The 16883-nt window shown below is 31.9% G+C and overlaps 1 protein-coding gene across 1 annotated transcript in view; it reads right to left on the bottom strand.

Annotated features, from left to right (window-relative positions):
* LOC106678270 (zwei Ig domain protein zig-8) overlaps positions 1–16883 on the bottom strand; it is a gene marked incomplete at its 5' end in the record, with an annotated part of 249351 nt that overhangs the window by 147023 nt on the left and 85445 nt on the right. Inside the window, 1 exon segment of the mRNA XM_067047614.1 lies at positions 11416–11626. Coding sequence (XP_066903715.1) covers positions 11416–11626 — 211 coding nt within the window.

Raw genomic sequence — 16883 nt, forward strand, 5'->3', positions numbered from 1 at the left:
TATATAATTTAAAGTAGGATGTCCTGCAGCAGCCTGGGCTACATGACTGATCATTATAAAAGATTTATAATTAATCTAATCCCGCGATCCTTTTCAAGAGAATATGATGCCTTCATGACCTATCAGCCTAATAGCGGTAGACATGGAGGGTGGAGTTGGACAAACACTGAACACCAGAGCAGCAGATATTTGCAGTACAAGACAAACAGATCCAGAGCGAGTGTAAACAGGGCCGAGGGATTTCCTTAGGGAAATATAACTGGCTGGATCCCTATGCAGGCCACTATTACTTTTTCAGATTCGACAACTTCGCCCCCCCCCCCTTCAACCTCTCTTCACGTACCGGTCACCTGCTCCTCATGAGAAAAGTTCTGGAAATAATTTTAGCTTTAGTATTATTGAAAACTGGATGATTAAAATAAATTCAAATAAACCCATGATTGTATCCTTTAATAATATCCCATTCATTCGTTACTTATCATACCGTACTATATCTGGAGAAACGAATGACATGAAATCCCCACACAAGTCTGAAAAGACATAACAGGAAATTGCTCGTCTATTTCGATTATTACATTTACAAGACAAACGGTCTAAATATCCAATCCACTCTAAAGGACTGATCTACATAACTATAATAAGGCCTATCTGTTCATTCGGAGTTGAGCTTTGGGGATCCACTAAACTTTCTAATTCCTCTTGTATTTAATCCTACCAATCCAAAATCCTTCGTAGAATCCTCAATGCTCCTTACTTCGTCGCAAACAAAATTATATATAAATATCTTAACGTTCCTTATGTAACCGATCTAGCTCGAACCAGATATCCTTCCTTCCATTTTAAACTTCCCAACCACCCAAATCCACTTGTTTCTAAATTGGCTTCTTCATTACCTAATAATCCTCCTAGGCGTCTTAGGAAAAAGATGGCCTCGAGATCTCCTCCTTTAGAAATGTTAATAAATGTTCTATCAATGGGTAGATTCTCTATATGTTTGGATCATGTTACTATGTCACCTACAGCAAATTTACTTATTGTATATATTTTAATACAGTTGTAAATAACAATAAATTATAAAATAAAAAAATAAAAAACTTGATCTCTGAGGTTCCACTAAACCTTCGATTCCTCTCGTAACCAATCCTTACGATCCAAAATCCTTTACAGAATCCTCAATGCTCCATACTTGGTCACAAATAAAATCATACATAAAGACCTTAATGTTCCTTATGTAACCGATCTAGACCGACCCACATATCAATCCTTCCATTATAAACTCCTTAACCACTTAACCCCACTTGTTTCTAACCTTGCCCCCTCTTCCATTCCTGACAATCCTCTGCAACGCCTAAAAAGAAGAAAAGAAGACCTTAAATTGTAAAAATGTTTTTAAAGTGCCGTCAATGGGTATTTTCTCTATATGCCTATCACTCCATTCCAATCTTACTTCAAATTTACTTTTTGTATTATATGTACAGCTTTAATTGTCAATAAATAAATTTAAAAAAATTCTCGGAAACCTAAAATTACTGAAGCAGTGAAACTACCGTGAAATAATTATCGACGTTAGTTTTTTCAACCCGAATAACAAAAATTTTTCAAAAATGAAAATGGGAATTTTTTTTTGCTCCCTTTCAAATTTTCTAAATTTGCATGATGCTGGTTTTGAAGCTACAAACCTGAATTAGAAGTGAATCTATCATTGTTGACGATCAAAGCCGAAGGGGCAGTAAGAAATACAACTTGTAGTTTTTTCCAACATCAAAATATTTTCATTGAAAAAACATAAAAATGAATTATTTTGAGTTGTGACAGTCTTCTTCAAAATCTAGGATATGTTAATGACATATGTTCATGAGTTTGTGAAAACCATAAAAAAGTGTAAAATCGATTCTCTTAGGTAGTATCTCCAGAGAGTCGATTTTACTGAAAACGGTAATGTCCTGATTACTATATATTCCATATTAAAGTTGGTCCCAAGTCTATATCCGCTTGAAAATCTGTGATTTCAGTTTCGAAAAACTTTTTGTTTTCGAACTAGGCACTTTACGGACACAGGTATAGACCATTTTACAAGACTATATTTTTCGGACTCAGGGGATCTCAAAACATTAATTTTATCTAAAAATTCTTTTTTTTATTCTATTTATTTATTTCTATACTTACATAAAAACACATTGAGTAATTTTGATATAAGATCAAAATGAATTGATCCAGGCATGTGGAGACACTACCCATTGGTAGAGCTCAAATCAGATTTCTATACTAGGTCTCATTTTCTTTTCAATCGCCTCGGAGGATTGTCAGGAACAGAAGAAGCAAGATTAGAAACTAGAGGGTTTTGATTGTTAGGGAGTTTATAAATATGGAAGAATTGATATCTGGGTCGGGTTAGATCGGTTTCATATGGAATATTAAGGTCTTTATGGATGATTTTATTTGTGACAGTAAGTAAGCAGCATTGGGGATTTTACGAAGGATTTGGATTATAAGGATGAGAGGAGTTCGAAGGTTTAGTGGAGCCCCAAAGCTCAAGTCCGTATTACCAAATAGGCCTTATTATAGTTATGTAGATGATTGTGATTATTTTGTAATGAATTGGATGTTTAGACCGTTTGTCTAGTAAGTAAGTCTGTAATAGTCGGAATAGACGAGAAATTCCTTGTCTTTTCAGTCTTGTTTGGGGATTCTTGTCAGTCGTTTGTCCAGATGTAGTCCTAAGTAACGGATACTAGGGTCATAGGTTATTATTGACCCATATCTGTAGAGGATGGAACCAAGGATAATACCCTAAGGAACACCAACGGACTGAGAGAAGTGGGATTTATAGAAACCATTGGGGTTTACTTTGAATAATCTATCAGTGAGAAAGGAATGGATAATGGAACATTATGTAGGAGGAAACTTTTTTTTTTTATAATTTATTTATTGTTATTTACAACTGTATACACATACACACACCAAGTAAATTTGCTGTAGGTGACATAGTGACCTGATAAAAACATGTGGGGAATATACCCACTGATAGAACTCCTTATAACATTTCTAGAGAAGATCTCGAGGCCATCTTCTTTTCAGACGCCTAGGAGGATTATTACGTAATGAAGGAGAAGCCAGTGGATTTGGGTGGTTGAGAAGTTTATTATGGAAGGATTGGTATCTGGTTCTGGGCAAATCGGCAACATAGGTGACATTGAGGTCCTGATGGATGATTTGATTTGTGACAAAGTAAGGAGCATTAAGGATTTTGGACTGTAAAGATTGGATTCGAGAGGAATTAGATGGTTTAGTGGAGTCCCATAGCTCAACTCCGTATGTCCAAATAGGCCTTATAATAGTCATGTAGATCAGTCTTTTGTAATGGATTGGATGTTTGGACCGTTTGTCTAGTAAATGTTGTAATAGTCGGAATCGACGACCAGTTTCCTGTCTTTTCAGTCTTGTATGAGGATTCCATGTCAGTCGTTTGTCCAAATTAAACTAAAACTTAAAATAGAAATCAGGCACTATCGCAATATCCTAACTATTTATTTCATAGAAATTTAAGTGAATGTAAAAATTGAATCATCCTACAGGAGATAACGCGAAATTTTTCAAAATTCTATTGGCCTTTTGTTTTTATAGCAACGGCTTTAGAATGGTAGATGAGTCCCTTTTTTTAGAAAAAGATACACTTCCAAACTTTTCCCTAATTTTAGTACCCTTTTATGGTTCGGTGAGTGAGAACGACGGCTGGGTCAGATTATTATCAGCAGCCGTGAGTCAACCCTGTTGGTTTGGAAGCCCTCCGGGGTCCACCTAGCTTCATAAAGTGGGTACCCTTAATTGTGTAAAAACCTAGTTGTCGAGCGTAATTCTAACCGATTCATCTCCTCATACAGCCGTTGATGAAGTAACAGTACCTAACTCTTCATGAATTGTAGCGGTACAAATTTATTTTGATTATTATTGTTATTATAGTTTATCATTAATATTACCCTTTATATATATATCATATACTTCGTATTTTGTTTATTCCAAAATTGTCTTTAATGAACTTTTATCTCCTTGTATCAACGTAAGTATCATTCTTTACGAAATAATAAGCTTCTTTTATTATGGAAGAACATTTACAAAAATTTTCCTAATAGTAAAACTATTTGAAATATATAAAATACTTCAATGACACTCTGTTTAGTTTCGAATAAATATTTACTTATAATTAAGAAAACAAATCAATGCTGTACAAACTTAGTAACACTACACTAAATGGTGATAAGCAAACAGTTGTAATATACAGACCTCAGTCTGAGGCATCGACCTAATTCGGAGAAAAGCAAATTTGAGAACAAAGAAACTTGAGTAGCAGATGTAGTTCTTGAGTCAACATCGGCGGAGCCTTGAAGAGGTTCTATAGAGGGCGCTTCTAAGCAAACACTCTCGGCTCTCCCCAGTCACTTCATTAATACTGATTAACTTCTATTTACTATAGTTATATAAATTGACCTAATTCATAACTAAAAATTATTGCATTAGTATTAAAGAAACTTAAATATGTACCATTATCTATTTAAAGAAGGGCTATAAAAAAATAAAATAAAAAACAATTGAACAAGAAGCTTTGAAAAATTTTACTCATATGATCACTAAATTACATTAAACTTATTAATAACATTGTAGAAGCGAGGTGGCTCAGTGTTAAGGCACTGTGCTTGTTTAATTCTTATATTCCTCAGGTTGGAGGATATTACCCGAATTAATTACAATTTTCTGGTATAAATGCAGTGGAATGTATTTGAAATGGATATGAAATAAATCATGCAAGGCAAGCAAAGGGAAAATAAACCTCAGTTCTTGAAGTACCATAGTTAAAGTACCCTATTACTATTCCAACAGAACACTACACCATGACCTACATATCCATTTTGACCTCATACCAACCAAATTCTTCAAATTCCTTATAAACCTTTCCAACCATCCTAATCCTTTGGTTCAAACGTTATCTAGTTCCACCCATCCCTACAGCCCACCTTGAAGGTTGAAACGGCAGTGGCCAAGAGACTTATGGTAAAATAAAAATCGACAATTGGAGTTCTGGTTATACTAATAAACTACTAATTTATAAGACTATACTCCGACCTATCTGGACCAACGGACTTGAACTTTGGGGAACAGCTTAACCGTCGAACATCAAATGTATCCAATCCTTTCAATCCAAAATCCTTAGATCCATAGTTAATGCACCCCATTACGTTTCCAACAGAACACTACACCATGTACATATCCCTTTTGTCCTTGACCTCATCCAAACCAAATTCTCGAAATTTCATACAAATTTTTCCAACCACCCTAATCCTTTGATTCAAACCTTATCTAGTTCCACCCATCCCTACAGCCCACCTAGAATGTTGAAAAGGCTGTGGTCATTTATTTGAAATAAAAATAGACAATTGGACAGAACTCCGGCAATGGTGAGATTCTCCATTCAAGTTGAGAATTTGCGGCTTAGCGCACTTGCTCACCCTCCACTGGCTCACTGGATGTGGCGAGAGGGATGCGTTGGGTGCGGTGAAACTACTCACTCATGGTGAACTGTGGGTTTCAGCCAGACAATGATGTTACTCTAGAGACGGTTTCACTCTTCTTCACTACCAGAGCCTAAAGCTTCCATATAGCTTCCTATAGATGGCAGCTAGTACTACTAACTCCAAAAACTCGAGTTCGAATCCGGATGTGACAGGCAATTATTTTCTGTTACAATGTAGTTGTGAGTCAAACCTGTAGGACCTGTAGTCCACCCAGTTTCATTAAGTGGATATCTTTAAGTAGGGGAAAATCTGGCGGTTAAGCGTAATCTTAAAATAATTACTTACTTGTATAAATATTGTTCTAAAAACAGTCCTTCCTTACTGATCCCATGAACCTTCCTCGTAGCAGTTCGTACTATTTTTATCATCACCCTTATCGCGGTACGCTCGCTTTGTGTATAGCAATCGGGATAGTGGACTGCTGTGGATCACTTTTTAAAATATTATATCTTTTTTCCTCTTTTTTTCCTTTCAAAGGCCTTTGAAATAATTCGAAAGTCTCTAACCTTCTTTGAGGTGAGTTTTTTTACCTTCTGTAAAGTTTGGTGATACAATAGACATACAAGGTTTTCCTGGTACTGCTATAGAATTGTAACAACAGACGGTGGAACATTTTTCCTTTAGCCTTTCCTACTTAAGACTAAATGGATAAAAATATAAGTACTTTTTGCTCAGGCATCTCATCATATAGGTACCATTTTCTAAATTAACATGTATTTGAATGAAACATGTTTATTTGAAAAAAAATACAACAAACAGATCTATTAAGATAATTAGGAATACATATATAATAGAAATGATATCCATCTGTCGAAGTATGTGTGCAATTTTAACTAAAATACATAAATAAGTTGTATACTTTAAAAAACCAACAAGCCAATAATTTAAAAAAAACAATGTGGCATCTATATTAAAAGAAACAAAAGAATAATATCAAACTGTGGTGTGGCATTAATCCCTCACATGTTAACCAACTGAGCTCTTTTCAGTGTAGTCCATCGTACATAGTTTTTTTTTTTCATTTAGAAAATTTCATTATATGGCCTGATCAGAGGATTGGTCGGTGCCAAAATAACACATAAAAATGATATATAATTATTACAATTTGGACTATTGGGGCGTTGTGTAGGATTCTAAAATTTATAAGCTAGATCAGTACAATATGATTTGATACCTAATGATGAAACTAACAAATCAATTAACAATTACTAAGATTGAAATAAAGAAAAAAATAAAATAAAAAATAACAAAAATTAAAATAACTGAAAGAATTTAAAAATGAATAATAATGCTGCAAATTTAAAATTAGTGAATTAATATTATAATGAGAATTAAAGAAGATGATACAGAATACGATAAAACAAAGTTATAGTAATTTTTTTAGACACGAAACGCCCTTACAGACAACGCAAATATCATTTCTTCCAAACCTTCCATACACATTCCCCTCCTTTCCTTTCTTCCCACCTCTTGTCCACTCTTCCAGTCTGCACTCTCCTTTCTTCCTCGATCCATACTCTCCCCTTTCTTACCTCTTTGGTGCCCACAAGAATCTTTATCTTCCTTAATTTTTCCCTATATTCATCTCTATTGAGGCAGTCTCAACTTGAGATTCCTAGTTTCCCCGTTTCTTTCTTAATCTGCTTTATGTTCCCTCGCCCCCTTAGCCCTACAACCTTACATGCCCATCTTATACGCCGCAATGCTATAACTTTAATTATATTTACCGGGTGTAGGTCCCTTAATTCAGCGTTGTGTAATCTTCTAAATTTTCCCGTTAATTCATCCTTTTTTGGTCTGAATATTTTGCGTGATACATTATTTTCGAAAACCCTTTTCGGTATTCATCACACTTTTAATGAGGTATTCTAGAGCTAGGTTAAATAAGATAGGTGATAAAGAATCACCTTGTTTTAAATCCGACCGGACCTGGAATTTCTTAGAATAATGGTTACCGATTCGTATCTCATTAAATGTTTCGGTCATGCTCATCCCTGTGTTCGGTATTCCCTGTTTAATCAGAATATTATACAGCTTCTGGCGGTCAATAGAACATTGAACAGAAAATAAATAAAAAATAAATAAACAATAAATAAAATTAAACAAATGTAAGCAAAATCAAATAAGGTCTAAATGGCGTTGATGACCAATGATGTTTTGCACCACTAAACAAAAACAAACAAACAAAACATAAATAGCTAATTCTAATCGTAATATAATGAATAATTATGGGGAGTTAAGAAAACATGGTCATTTATAGTTGCTAGGAGCTCTCAGATATGAACCTTTTAATAAAGTGAATAATTGTTCTGGAGAGCAGGAACAAAATATTTTATTATACTTATCATAGGTTGTCAAGGAGTGAATTGTATCTTCCTTTCCTTTGGAGTTACAGTATGTAACATGTATTTAGTGTATAATATGTATCTATTAACACTAAACATATATACCTTAACATTGTCATTCGTAAAGTTCTATTATGACTATTTAAATTTTCTTCTATTTTAGTTATGTCAGTATTGGATATTACCGCAAAACTAAGCTTTGTTTATTTTTAAATTATGTTCCAACACTGGGTTTGTACCTACTAGAATAATAATGGGGCCATTAGGAACGTGCACACAATTGCAGGGGCCACAATCACATTTTCTATTTGCATTATTTCTCAACGTTTGCTACAAGTGGACTGTATAATTTAAATTTGTTATAATACCTGACAGTTCACCGAATAATTTTCAAAATAAAAGTATACGAAATATAAGTAGTTCTGTTAAATCAACTATAACTATGTCCATATATATTTATCTTTTGTTACCAACAATCAGGAGCAATTAAAATACTTAATTATTTCTCAGAACAATTTAAGGAGATTTTCAGAAATGCATTCGTGTGTCCTAGATCCAACTATGGGTGAAATGTACGGTGAAATAAAGAGTTGAAATAAACAGAAGAGGTCTTGGAAGTTTCCTGGAATCGCTTTGAGAATTAATTATTGTTCTGGCACAGGAATATGAAAACATACCTTGGGATTTTATTTTAATTTTTTTTAGAATAATGTCATGTTGAGTGTAAGCCATAATAAATGAAAAAAAGAGGATATTCTCTTCCCTTTAATATTCCTATACTCGGACAAAAAATATCTATGTAATTTTGTATTTATATCTAGTTTTAATACACCGATAGAGAGATACGGGTTATTTCAAAAGGCGTGTTGATATATAATTGATTTTTTTTTCTTTTTTTTTATATCTGTCTAGATGCATTCTCTAATTCTATATATTTCTTTTTGTGCTTTTTCCAAATATAAATTGAAATATATCAAAAAAAAAATTGTTAAGATCTTAATATATTAATAACAGTTATAAATAAAAATCAAATATATGTTGGGGAGATTGACGGTATGTAATCAATAAAAGGGATGCGATCAAAAATAAACTCAAATAGAGAAACTGTTTGACAATAGCCAACGTTTCGCTCCACTTTGTAGAGCTTCATCAGGACTAAAAACAAGATAAAAAAACAACAACTAAAAATATTGTGAACAGCACATAAGATAATATGAAATATAAAGTAAATTATGGTAGGATGTAAAATATTATATAAAATTAAACAAAGAAAATTACTAATCATAATGAAGGTCTAACGAACCAAAAGGTTCGATGCCGATACTACCAAACGATCTCTGCGTACATCCTTCCAGTGATGCCCCTCCAAACCTAATTCCACTAAATCAGTTTTAACGCAATCCTCCCATCAACGTTGCGGTCTACCCTTCGGACGTTTACCTGTTGGTTCAGTGTTATATTTACCGGGCTTAGGTCCCTTAATTCAGGGTTGTGTTATGTAAATTAGAGAAAATTAAAACGTATGATATACAAATATAAGTATAAATACAATAACAATGTGAACGGCAACAGCACATGAACTGTTCAGTACTTCGTATGGAAGTACTGTTCTTCTAGAACGACGGCTATACTAAGAGGTAATTTTTTCAAGATCACGCTCAACCACCAGATTTTTTACCAAATTAAGGGTATCTACTTTATGAGGCTGGGTGGACTCCGGGGGGCTTCAAATCCACAGGGTTGACTCATGGCTACAGTAACAGAATAAATAATTATCTGCCATAGGCGGATTCGAATATCTTTAAAAATTCAGTGCCCTTCCTATAAGCCACCTAACCCCCATAAATAAAAAAAAGAAATACAATAATAAATATAGACATAGAATGAACAGGTGAACTAATATCAAAAAGAATATACACAATAAAAAAAAAGAGTAGAATTAAAAGACGAGATATTATTTTTGCACTATTTTAGTTGTTTTTTTTACCGCACCCAAATCATCTTCCTTTTGCTAAAATATTTTCGCACATTTGTAACAAAAGTTTTATTTAATAATAGAAGAATCTACAATGCTATTGTTAGAGCTGTATATTTACTATATATAGATTGAATGTTAAAAATTGAATGTTTGATGTCAATTTAGTTAATATTTAACATTTTGTACACATTATTATTTTTATATAAAAAAATGTGTAAATTTTTAGTTATACGCCACTAATGTTTAATTTTGAACTATTTTCTTCCTTTGGATAAGTTCAGGATTTTTTAACCAAGAACGTTTCCAAGACTACATCGAACAATTTGAAACAAAAAATAAGCATGTAAATCGGTAAAAAACTTTCAGAGATCTTAGATAAGCTAAACATATTTTTATTTATGTAGATTGAGGTACAAATTAAAAACCAAACTACAAATATTTACACGAGCATACAAGGAAATACATATATATATCTTAATCAGGATAGTAAATATATAAAGAAATAAATGTAAAAAAAAGAAAAAAAAAGTAGAGCAAAATTGTTCAATTCAAGAGTAACACCGTGGATACGTGATAGTATCTATAACTGTCCGGTCTGTAACTCCGAAGAAAAAGAAGATACCTTTCACTCCTTGACAACCTGTCCAAGTATAGTGAAATTAGAATAAACTATTTTGGCAAGTGGATAGACTACTCTTCAGAACAATTATTCACTTTGTAAAACGGCTCTAATTGGAGAGCTCTTTAGCAACAACGGGCTACACTGGAAAGAGCCCAGTTGGTTAACATGTGAAGGATTAATGCCATACCACAGTTTGATATTATTGTTTTGCATCTTTAAAAATAATACCGCATTTTGTATTAAATTATTGATTAGTTAAAATCATTCTTTTTAAACATATAACTTTTTTTTTAAGTTTTCTTATTTATTTGGTTTAATTAAAATTACTCCACAGGCTTCAAAAAATGGATATTTTTTCATTGTCTATATGTTTTAAATTATTTAAGTTTCATTTTTTGTAAAATAACATATTTAAAAATTAATAAATATGAAAAGCAATAAATATAAAAAAGAATAATTATAAAAAAATATTTCTCTCTAGTCTGTAATCTATAATAATGTATTAAGCTGAAGAGTTTGTTTTAATACGCTAATTTTAGGAACTACCACTTAGATTTAAAAAAATATTTTTGTGACATATATTGCTCGTTTATTCAGGACTACTTTAGGCTTTGGAATATCACAGAACGACCTAATACGGGTATAAACGTAGGAAAGGAGCAGCAACTATGTACGTAGTTAAAAACTTGTATAGATATGTGCCCATAATCTTTCCCTATAATTATTTTAGTACTGTAAGGTAGACGTTGCTATATTTATTTTTTTCGTTTTAATTTGTTAACACAAAAGTAAAAAAAAATACTTGAGAAATGACTTTGAACCCCCCAGATTTCCTTGAGTTCATTGAAATCTCCAGGAAGAAAGGTTTTAACTATGATTGTAATGCAATGAAACTGTACATACCGACTACAGTGAGGTAGACTGGATGGCCTATGGGTGGAGTAGTGCTGATTTGGCACTCGTAGATCCCGGAGTCTTTCCTCTGTGGGTAGCGTATCCTCAAGGACCAATCTTCGGTGTGCGGAAGGTGGATGGCTTCGAATCTCTGGTCCGAAGTATAAGTGTATCTTCCCACAGTCAGCAGGTGGATATCTCTATGTCGCACCCAAGAGACCTAAAAAATAAAAATAGAACACTTACATTAATATACAATTTTAATTCGTTGGAGAAGCTTAGGTTATAACAATTAAAACACAAAATAAACCTCGAACTCTTGCGATAAACATTTTTTAAACTGTGTAACAGTTATGTAAACAAATGTGATGGGGATGGACAAGAAGGATTGTTTGACAGCTGACACATGCTAACTTGCCTTGATACAGCGTTCATTCCAAAAATTTCATTGAATAAATATTTTCAGTTATTTTCTTTCACCCTGTCACCGGTTAGTTAAAATATTAGGTTAAAATTGTGTTCTATAAGCTTTTATAAATAAATAATGTAAGCTAGTCGTAAAAATACAGTTGTTTCTATTTTCGAAAGTTTCATCCAAGAAATATATTAATATTTATAAAATAAAAAACTTATACATAAAACAATATTAATCGATTAAAATTATACACCAAAAACGTATTCAGTGTATTTAAAAATTTAAATTTTTTCTTGTTATAAATAATGGTTGTTACAAATTAACGTTTTCAATAAAAGTGTATTAAGTCTTTCTATCTGAAATGTACGTTTTCACAGGGAAGGTTATTTAGTAGAACAACTTTATGAAATCAAAACATTTTTATTCAGAATGTTTATCCTCATTTACAATACATTCTCCCCAACGATTTATCAACTTTTCAATCATAATTGTATAATTGAATTCAAATATTCAAGAAATATTTAACATTTTTACGATTCATCTTTTTTTATATATATCTTCTCCACCCCTATTATTTATTTATTATTATTATCATTTATTGTTTACCTGATTTTAATATTTTCTTTATTTTTTATACTGTTTTCTTTAAAATTATTTTCAAATGTAACGTACTTAACTGCCATCCCCACTCCTCCCAATACAAACAGTTCACTCTGGCTTTGACTCTTGCCAAAACAGGTATGTCTTCTGTCTTGTTCTTTCCTTTCTTTATTCTTGATTTTATTCTTAACCCCCTTTTTCATCTCTTAGTTTCTTACTTTATTTTATATTTCTTCTTTTTACCTGTTACTATTTCCGTATTCATTTATTGTTTATAACCATTTATTTACTGGGCCGCCTTTAGCTCAGTGATTAAGACACACTCTTACCAATTTGATTGATCTATTGGCGGGGCCGGTTCGAATCCGGCCTGGGATGTCGACTTTTTCATTTGTGTAGTGGTCCCACAAAATGAAAAAATTTGAACTCCAACCATGGTTAGGCAGTATAGGACTCCAATGGGAGTTTTGGCCGAAAAAAACTTTAATTTTTACGTTTCATTGTATACCCTTTTAACTTCCCATTTACTTTTTTACTTATGTTAATTGTATGCATCTTTTTTAGCCCTGACGAAGCCCTGCAACGTGGGGCGAAACGTTGGCTCAATTAACAGTTATTAGTATTTGATTTTTATTTGACCGCATTTATTAATAAACACGGTCAATCGGCGATCTTTTAAAAGCATTACCTATTTTATGTTAGTTTTGAGATATTTCTTTCAATTAGCTGAAGTTGACGTTGGATATTGCCTATATCTCAACTTCGGAACATTTGTTACTGAAACTCTTTGCGATCTACAAAGCTCTGGCCTAATAAATACTCGAAAAGTTTCATCGAAAACACCTCAATAGTTTTGAAAACTTATGGGAATAACAAGGATATTTAATTATTGATAAGTAGGAAGAATGAGTTATAAACAAACATTATTATTAGTAAGAGGGTTAATTAGTGCTAATAATGAAATTTTACAATAATTAGTAAAATAGAGAATTAAAGGGCGTTGAAATATGGATTATTTTTCAAACAAGTCCATTTGTATTATTATATGTAGTGAAAATAATCTTTCTTGCTAAAATTCTTTATTTTAATGATTCATTAACAACGTTTCGGTGCTATCGACCCATCATCAGGCTATCTACAATAAAAATTCACAATTTTCCGATAGTCCGGGTGGCGGTCACTAAAAGTATCAAAAAAGTATAAAGTATAATAAAGTATAAAAAGTATAATAAAGGCCTAACAAACTGGAAGGTTCGATGCCGATACCACCAACGCTCTCTGCATACATCCTTCCAGTGATGCCCACCCAAACCCAATTCCACTAAATCTGTTTTAACACAATCCTCCCATTTACGTTTCGGTCTACCTCTCGGACGTTTACCCGTTGGTTCAGTGTTTATTAACATTTTAGGGATCGTTACTAAGCCCTACAACCTTACACGCCCATCTTACACGCCGCATGCTATAACTCCAATTAAATTTACCGAGTGTAGGTCCCTTAATTCAGCGTTGTATAATCTTCTAAATTCTCCCGTTAATTCATCTTTTTTTGGTCTGAATATTTTGCGTAATACTTTATTTTCGAAAACCCTAAGACAGTGTTCATCACACTTTTAATGACGCATTTCAGTGCTAGATTAAATAAGATAGGTGATAAAGAATCACCTTGTTTTAAACCCGACCGGACCTGGAATTTCTCAGAATAATGATTACCGATTCGTACCTACTCATACGTTTCGGTCATGCACATCCCTACGAGATTTACTAACTTCTTTGGTATTCCCTGTTTGATCAGAATATTATATACCTTCCGGCGGTCAATAGAATCGTAAGCCTTTTGGAAATCTATATAAAGCTGATGAACTACCCCGTTGTATTCCAATTTTTTCAGCAAGAAAGGCAATGAAAAAATTTGATCAATAGTTCAACGATTTCGTCTATAACCACATTGGTAGTCTCCGATAATTTCTTCAGCGTATTCCGTGATTATCAAAAAAGTAAAATAAAACTATCTATTGTTAAGTAACGTTTCGTTCCACTTTAAACATCAAAAAATAAATTTTTCAAAATGAAGGTTATTAAATATCATATATCCGAATTTGAATATCTGCTTACAACTCTAGGCGAGGGTAGGCTATTACCGAATTAACCACCATACCGAACAACGAAACGTAAAAAAGTAAGTGAAAAATAAGAATAATTTCGGTTTCGTGAAAATCCCTACATCCCAATTAACAACACAACTAATATAAAATTTGAACAAAATGATTTTAAGATGGGCTTTGAAAGTTATATAGATAAATTAATAAATAATGAAATTATGCAAAAAAACCTTCAGCTTTTTCAGAGTCTCCGATAAATACTGAAAATACTACTAAAAATATGCCCTGGACGTTATTGACAAGGCCAATGTCAAGGAATAAGTCATTGAGATATCCTCTGGAAGCTACCAGCATGATTATTGTAGAGAAGATATCGCCGCACCATTTCACCACTTCCAACGTTTCGCCCCACTTTGCAGGGCTTCGTCAGGGCTGATAAGAGTGACGTTCTGCTGCTAACAACGTTGTTGGTTTTAATAAAATTAAAATAAAAAATTAAAACAAGGAAGAATACTTTTCATTCACAAGACCTAATTAGAAATGAAACTCATCCAGTAAAACATATAATATTCTAGTAAGAACCAATATATATTAAATCTATTTGTAGAGAATGCGAGGGATCTCTAGGTGAGCAAATAAAAATTCATTTACAAATTTTAAAAAAACAAAAAACTATATAGAAATCAGCAATACAAGAAGATAAAAATAGCAAAACCGTCTATAAGAACGTACTATGTTCTCATTTTTGTTTGGAAAATAGATCCCTATGTCTGAAATCCATAATTTTACTTCGTCAATGACTCACTATAATGCACAGAGAACAAGGATGAGACGGAATATTATTGTTATAAATGGGCAATATATATATAAAGTTTTAACTAAGATTTAAATAATAATAATTCGATTTATTATTTATAATTATTTTATTGTTTTCAAATTTTTAGAAGCACCTTGAAGACGAAGGAGGACTCCAAAACGTCGGAGTAGTTATAAATATGCATTTTGCAAGACTGGGTTTTTTGGACTAAGGAGACTTCAAAATATTTCCGTCAAAAACTTAAATTCAATATTTTATGTGACTGTAATACTTTCATACTTAATATTTACTTACTTAATATGTATTCCATATAAAGGTAAGAAAAAGTAATAAGTAAAAAACGGTACTTCTATAAAACCAACTCAACTCATATTAATTTCAATATTTTTCCAAACCTATGGTTCTGACGAAATATTAAATATTTAAAAAATAATTCATAATTGTTTATGACGTTCCTAATACACCAGTAGACTGGTGGAAATAAATGTTAATAACTAGATAAAATTAATAATGTTAGCAATAAAAATAAATAAATTACATAATGCTATCTGGGATCTAGAGAAGCGATACCTAAGTCATGTTATCTTTGGACTGACTTCCTAATCAGAGATATATACTTTGTTTAAAGTTGTTAAACACAGTAGCGATAGGATCTGATCGCGTGGAGGTTCAACTCTTCCGGCGCTAAATAAGTCTCGGTAACTGAAGCCACGCGATACCTTAAGTTTCCTATCTACTTACCGATCAGTAATCGAAAAATTATAAAGGGAAACTTTTTTAGAAGTTTATTAAAATTGCAAAAGTTTTTAATTAATTATAACCCGGTCGGAAATAGTTATTAATTTTTAATCTGCATAATAATAATGGCTTTTTATTTAAACAGATTACTTGATACATTTTTTTGAAAGCTGATAAATAAAAATTGCTCCTTGAAATATTCCTAGTTTAATTTTAATTCTAGTGCAAATATGTTATTTTCAAAACATTTTTTGCCTAAAAGTTTTTCTTTTTAATCTTGTAACTAATGCATCCAATTCCAGTTAAAATCAATATAGTTAATGAGCGAATAAGTTTTTTTATTAAAACGCATTAAAAATATTTTATGAATATCGTAATACTAATTTATATTTAGGTATTTGACAGATAAAAATAAAAAAAAAACAATTAAAATATTCCAATTCCAATATTTTTTTAATTTCTATTTCACGAAAATAAAAATTACGATAGCAATTATTATGAAATAGAATTTAACATTTATTTTCATTATCTGGATTTTTATTATTATTATAATAATAAATTATTATCTGCATTATATAATTATTATAAGTTATTATCTGGATTTTATTATTATTGATTAGTAAATAAATATTTTAAAATTGATATATGATTACTCTAGTCCACTGTTAAGTATTTTCTAACGGTGGTCTAGTATAAAATAAAATAGGTAGCAAAACTAGAAATTATAATTAAATTATTTTTTTTTTCAGTTTGAGAGCTAAAGATTATTACTATAAAAATAATTATTGGGATATCTTGAGTAACT

Source organism: Halyomorpha halys, unplaced genomic scaffold (assembly GCF_000696795.3).
Source record: "Halyomorpha halys isolate HHAL.00 unplaced genomic scaffold, Hhal_1.1 Scaffold132.1, whole genome shotgun sequence".
Taxonomy (NCBI): domain Eukaryota; kingdom Metazoa; phylum Arthropoda; class Insecta; order Hemiptera; family Pentatomidae; genus Halyomorpha; species Halyomorpha halys.